The sequence below is a fragment of the Pipistrellus hanaki genome, assembly GCF_964339955.1.
Source record: "Pipistrellus hanaki genome assembly, chromosome: 7".
NCBI lineage: Eukaryota > Metazoa > Chordata > Mammalia > Chiroptera > Vespertilionidae > Pipistrellus > Pipistrellus hanaki.
The window spans coordinates 7904158-7910335 of NC_140509.1; the positions used below are offsets into that span (position 1 = coordinate 7904158).

General features: G+C 46.6%; 1 protein-coding gene across 3 annotated transcripts in view; it reads left to right on the forward strand.

The window, feature by feature from the left end:
• Positions 1-3290, forward strand: part of TBC1D22B (TBC1 domain family member 22B) — a 72792-nt gene extending 69502 nt beyond the window's left edge. For 2 of the 3 annotated variants that reach the window (XM_084890828.1, XM_084890829.1), the window contains exon 13: positions 1372-3290. In XM_084890828.1, the coding sequence (XP_084746954.1) occupies positions 1372-1500 (129 nt within the window). In that variant the 3' untranslated portion in view covers positions 1501-3290. Of the gene's footprint in view, positions 1-1183; positions 1251-1371 lie in introns of all 3 variants that reach the window. The other variant, XM_084890830.1, reaches the window with a different exon arrangement.
• The last annotated feature ends 2888 nt before the right edge of the window (positions 3291-6178 follow it).

Below are 6178 nucleotides of genomic sequence, written 5' to 3' on the forward strand. Positions count from 1 at the left end.
CCTGCAGGCCTGGTCACCTCCAACCCTCCCTCCCTTGCAGGCCTGGTCCCTCCTAACTGCCCTCCCCTTCTGGCCTGATCACCCACAACTGCTCTCACTTGCTGGCCATCTTGTGTGTTGGAGTGATGGTCAATTTGCATATTACTTCTTTATTATATAGGATTTTTGGTGCCTCTTGGCATATTAAGGTTTTTATAATTATATGTAATCAAACCTCAGTATGTTTATGGCTCTGGGGTTTGTGTCTTGTTATAATTACTTTCATTATCAGAAAAATAACAAAAATATCCAGTTCAGAAAAAGAGACAGAGAAAAAACTTGAAGCAGCAGCAAGAGCATGGGTAACTACCAAGAGAACCTAAAATCTCACATTCATTTTTATTCCAACATCTTTAACAGTGGTCTCCCTGAGCTGTTTGAGGAACCTGTGCTTTGAAAAATAATAGAGTTTAGCCGAAACCGGTTTGGCTCAGTGGTAGAGCGTCGGTCTGCGGACTGAAAGGTCCCAGGTTCAATTCCGGTCAAGGACATGTACATTGGTTGCAGGCACATCCCCAGTAGGGGGTGTGCAAGAGGCAGCTGGTCGATGTTTCTCTCTCATCGACGTTTCTAGTTCTCTATCTTTCTCCCTTCCTCTCTGTAAAAAATCAATAATATATATATATATATATATATATATATATTTATTTATTTTATTTTTTTTAAAGAAAAATAATAGAGTTTAGATGGGTGGAGTTTTAAAAAAAGATGGGTGAGGACGGTCTTGGAGAAGAGGGCGGAGGAATAGGATGATTGCAAGTGCCATTGTATTGTGAGAAAAGTGGCCATGCAGAAGGATATGTAGCAGTCGCCTATGCTAGTAAATGACTTTGGTTTTCTTTTAAAGGAAGCAAATTAAGTTCCTAACAAAAGGAAAGTGGTTGAGTAAATTAGTATAGCCACATGACAATACTAATATTGAATGTAATCATTTCTGAAGGCTGCATGGAAAAACATGATAATTACAAATAAAATATATATATATATAAAATCCTAGTTATGATTACAACTATTTAAAGAACTATGCATGTGAAAAGACTAATAAGGAATACTTTAAAAATTAGGGAGATGTTTGGGTAATTATTTTTCTTTTTAAAATATCCTTATTTACTATTGTCATTCTCTATTTATAATACCTTTAAAGAGGCAGGTGTTGGTGGATTGGAAAATCAGCAGAGGCTTTTCAATGCCTCCTAGGGCGGGAGGGCCGTGTGCTGCTTGGGAGGAGGGAGGCCCCGCCCGTTAGGATGTGGGACAGAGAAGGAAACCGTCAGGGCCTGCTGATCCATTGCTCTGGTCCCAGGCTGAGAAAAGTCCTTTCTTGCGTTTCAGGGTCTCCTCATGCTGCTACAAAACCTACCTACGATACACTGGGGCAACGAAGAGATCGGGCTGCTCCTCGCCGAGGCGTACCGGCTCAAGTACATGTTCGCCGACGCCCCCAATCACTACCGCCGATAGGTGCTATCTCCCCGTGGGGACCCAGACTGCCCCCATCTCCGATGGCAATCTGATCACTGTGGCCACTGTGCGAGCCGTGGACGGGCCAGGAACCACTCCTGCTGTACAAAGCTCTCATCCGCCGCCCAGGTCTTAACTTTCTGGCGTGCCTACCCACCACTCCATGTCTCTGGATGGGTCTCCTGGACCGCTGTCAGTATTCCATGCCCGGGCATGGGCCAGCTCTGGGAGAGGACTGGAAAGAGGTACAGGGTTGTCTGCCCCTTTCAAAGAAACTGGAGAAACGAAGGGGAAGGCTCAGGGTCTTAACTCACATTGGACTTGCTGTCTCTTGCCTCCCAGCCCCAACTGATATTGTTGCTTTTTGTGACATCGTTTGATTTAATCACAGGTCAGAAACGCCTTATGTTTTCCAAATACTCCTAGCCTCTCTGCCCTGTCCACAGTTCCTAGCCCTTCGCCTGCTGCCCTGGGCTGAGCCAGTGAGGGGCAGCTTTTTAAGACCATTGTTTCCAGATGGAGGAGACACTGATGCTTGTAACTCTGGGCAGAGCCTGTACCCAGGGCTAGGGATTTTATTTTTCCTTTTCTCACTACTATGTGAGCGTGCGTTTGTGTTCATGGTGGGTGTGCCCACTCGGCATTTAGTTACCTGTCTGCATTTCTTTGTCCAGACTAGCCCATCACGCCGGCTGGGAAAGGCCCAGCGACCACGTGTACAAGCGTCCCTTGAGAAGGACAGGGCAGGGGAGGAAGAAGGTCTTTTTACCTCTCCAAATCCTTTTCCGTGATGACCCACTCCAAGATATTATGTGTAAATTGTGTTATTATGTAAATGGGTAAAGATGTACAAATATATGTCCTCTTTGTAGCAGATATGATTTTATATTTATAATGCGCACCAACTTGTGAAAGCAGTCTGGCTCCCTGGCGCAGGTGAGGTTGCCGGCAGGTGGTTTCTGGGTGCCCTCCTGGGCGGGAGGGGCAGTGGGCCGCTGGGGTGGGCTGTGCCGAGCAGATGGAGCGGCTTTGAAACCAGAGGCAGCCATGCTGTTTCAGTTGTTTCTCCTCCCCTCTGCCCCGCCTCCCGGGCCCTGGGGGAGCCTCTGCCTTGGCTCCTTCCTGCCTTCGGTCAGATGCGTCCCCCCCCTCACCCTCTCACCTCCCCATACCCGCCCCACACCGCGCCCCTAGCCTCCCAGAGAGGACCACAGAGGCAGAAGCCCTTCTGCATGTTTTAGCCCCTGCCTTCCCCCCAGAATGGGGGCGGGCTTTCGTTTTTACATTTGTAAGTCAGCACTGTGTTCAGGACAGAAGCTGTGACTGTCAGTGCCAAGGAAAGGGGTTTCCTGTGTGTCCCTGGGGTTTGGGCTCTTCTCAGAGGCATTTGGTGTCCCCACCATTGCAATCACATCCCACCCAGCTCACGAGATGTGAGCCCGTCCATGCCTGGGGTTTGGTGGTGGAGAAGCGGGGGGGTGCACACAGCTGTCATCTTGGGAAGCCAAGCAGTGTCCCAGTGGGTGACACGGGCGTCTGCCAGCAGAGCCACCCACAGGCGTCTTGTTTCTCATCGGGAGCTGATTCTCAGGCATTCTTCCTAGCCCTGCGCCCCCCCGCGTGTGCCTCAGTCCCCTCCGCAGAGCGGGCCCGGGGCCCAGCCTCAGCCGGGCTGAAGAAAGACACTCATGTTCCCAAGTGGTGGCTTTATTTTTTTAGTTTTTATGTTTGTATGGGAAATTGTGGGTAAAGTGAAAGGATTGTAAATAAAGAGTGGATTTCCTCCTCCACTGCTGGTTTTTCTTCATGGGTTTGTGTAACCTGGAACTAAGGAGTCCCCTTTTCTAGGTGTTTTCCTGGTGATACCAGTAAGCGTGGGGATGAGCTTCTGTAAGGCAGCGGGGACATCAGCAGGCCCATGCGCCCGCCCCGGGGAAGGACACTGGAAACAGACTGAGAGGTACCGCGGCTCTTCATGGCTCATGGAGCGCCACGCCGTGTGCCAACCTGAGGACCAGCACTTTACCTGGACTAACTTGCCCATCAAACAGCATTTTCCCACCAAACCATTCAGAACTTTATAAAATGTGTTCAAAGACTGGCCCTCCGCTGAGAGTCTTCATTAAGGTTTCTTCTCTTTTGGTGGTTGTTGCTTTTTCTCTTAGTAACCTGATTCCAGACAGTCAGCTGACTGCGTCATTACATACAGTATAGATTGGAATGGTTTCTTACCTGGAACTTCTTCCTAAGGCTCATTTGAGAGTGTTTCTTGGTTTCAGTCATCAGGACTAAATTCAGCTATCTGTAGCAAAAGCCAAAAACAACTGGTTTGGCCCAGCCAGTGTGGCTCAGTGGTTGAGCATCAACCTATGAACCAGGAGGTCACAGTTCGATTCCCTGTTGGGGAACATGCTCAGGTTGCAGGCTTGATCCCCAGTAGGTGCTGTGCAGGAAGCAGCCAATCGGTGATCTCTCTCATCTTTGATGTTTCTATCTCTCCCTCTTCCTTTCCTCTCTGAAATCAATAAAAATATATTTAAAAAAATAAATGACTGGCTTGCACAACATGGGAATTCTCTCTCACGTAAAAGTCCAAAAGCAGGCAACCCAGGGTCATGTGATGAATCTGTTTCACAAAGCCTTTAGGAACCTGGGCTTCTCTCCGTCTTCATGGTCAAGATGACAAACTAACACTCTAGCTACTGCATCCACTTTCCAAGAGACAGGATGGATTAAAGAAGGGACAAAGAAAAAAACATAAGAAATGTGCCCGTTGTGTTTTAAGGAAGGTTCTAGAAAGGTACCCCATAATAACATCTCTTAAGACTTACACGTCAAAACTCAATCCCATGATAGGTCACCCCTAGTTGCAAGGGAGATTGGGGGATTAATCAATTCAGGCAGCCATGTACCTGCCTCAAAATCAGGATTCTGTTACTATGGAGGAAGGGAAGAGCAGATACCAGGATTCAGGTAGTAATTTACAATAAGAACTTGAGAGCTGAAAATAGAGACCAGACTTTCTCCCATAAGCATATAGAGGGTATCTGACTTTGAAATTCAAGTGACTGTTTACAGTTAACTTGGAATTTAACCATTATCATAAAGCATGGACAGTATTTCTACTTGATATTATTTGGACTTGGGGCCATTAAATGTTTCAGAAAAAAAACATAACTATTCTGAATTAGTCTTCATTCAAAATTCTGATTTTCATTTATGTAGAAAGTCGAGCATTTTTCTGAAATAGGTTTGGTCATGATTAGAAAGTTGATGAAATTTGAAAAGTAACTCTTACAAACTCTGACCTGCAGTGGACCTAATGCTTCTGTAACCTAAATCTCTACTCAAATAGGCTGCATCCCGGCTTGTGTTCATCTGGGAAGGGATGGTGACAGATTGCTTAACTAGTGAACTCATTTGCTCTGAGGCACGAGCCTCTTGCTGACAGCATTCGGCTTGTCTTGAGTTGGACTTCGCTTGTCCAGCATCTTTGTAAAGCTTTAAGGATTGGAGCCAGAAACTAAGCTAAACCCCAGTAAATGAGCCCTTGATATCTCTTCTTACTACTTCCAGCACTCAGTTCCCAGCTGGAGACTGTCCAAATGGATGGAGGTACAGTGACCACCAGACCGAGAAGGTATCTTGAGACCAGAAAACGAGGCCAACAAGTCTACTGATTATAACAGAACTTGTAGAGTAAGTTACAGGAAGAGTGGGTCAGAGTGGAGGGTGCCCACAGTCTGGGCAGATGATCACCGCTGCTAGGCAGTGGTTACAGTAAATGTTTATGGTATAGCCAAACTACTAATGAACCACAAGACAAAGGGAGCATACCTCCTGATGGTCCTACGATGGAAAACTGCTTACAATTGACACCAGCACCTACTTTGATATTTATCTCAGTTGCTATGCCATTCTGGCCTTTTACTGACAGGAATCTCTATGGTTATAGTGTATAAACTTATAGGACACAACTAATCATTAACCTTAAGGCTTTGGTCCTGGCTGAGACTATCGAGGTCAGGTTCAGAACATGGAAATTCGAAAGAAAGGGACACACAAAGATGGAGTTACATCTATAATACATCTATGCAGAGACAGTTTTGGAAGCTGCCATAGGTACCAAATAAAGGCTTTTAGACTTATGATGAGAATGATGAAATTAACACAGAATCAGGAGAGTTTATAGTATATGTGTAGTTAATCATTTAAAAAAAACACATATTTTTATTGATTTCAGAGAGGAAGGGAAAGGGGGAGAGAGATAGAAAAATAACTGATGATAACCATTGATTGGCTGCCTCCTGCATACCCCCTACTGGGGACTGAGCCTGCAACCCAGGACTGAGCCTGACCAGGAATTGAATCTCATAGGTCAACATTCAGTCACTGAGCCATACCAACCAGGCTATCCTCCTATATAATAAAGAGGTAATATGCAAATGAATCCTCATGCCCTCACAAGATGGCTGCCTATGACCAGGCCAGCAGGGGGGTTAGTGAGGGACAACCAAACAACTGAACAGCAGGCTGCATGGGGCAACCAGGCCAGCAGGGGGTCCATGAGGGATGCTCAGATTGGCAGGGAGCAGCAGTTGGGGGCAACCAAGCCAGTAGAGGGGACAGTTGGGTGTGACCAGGTCAGCAGAGGGGCGGGGGGCAGTTGGGGATGACC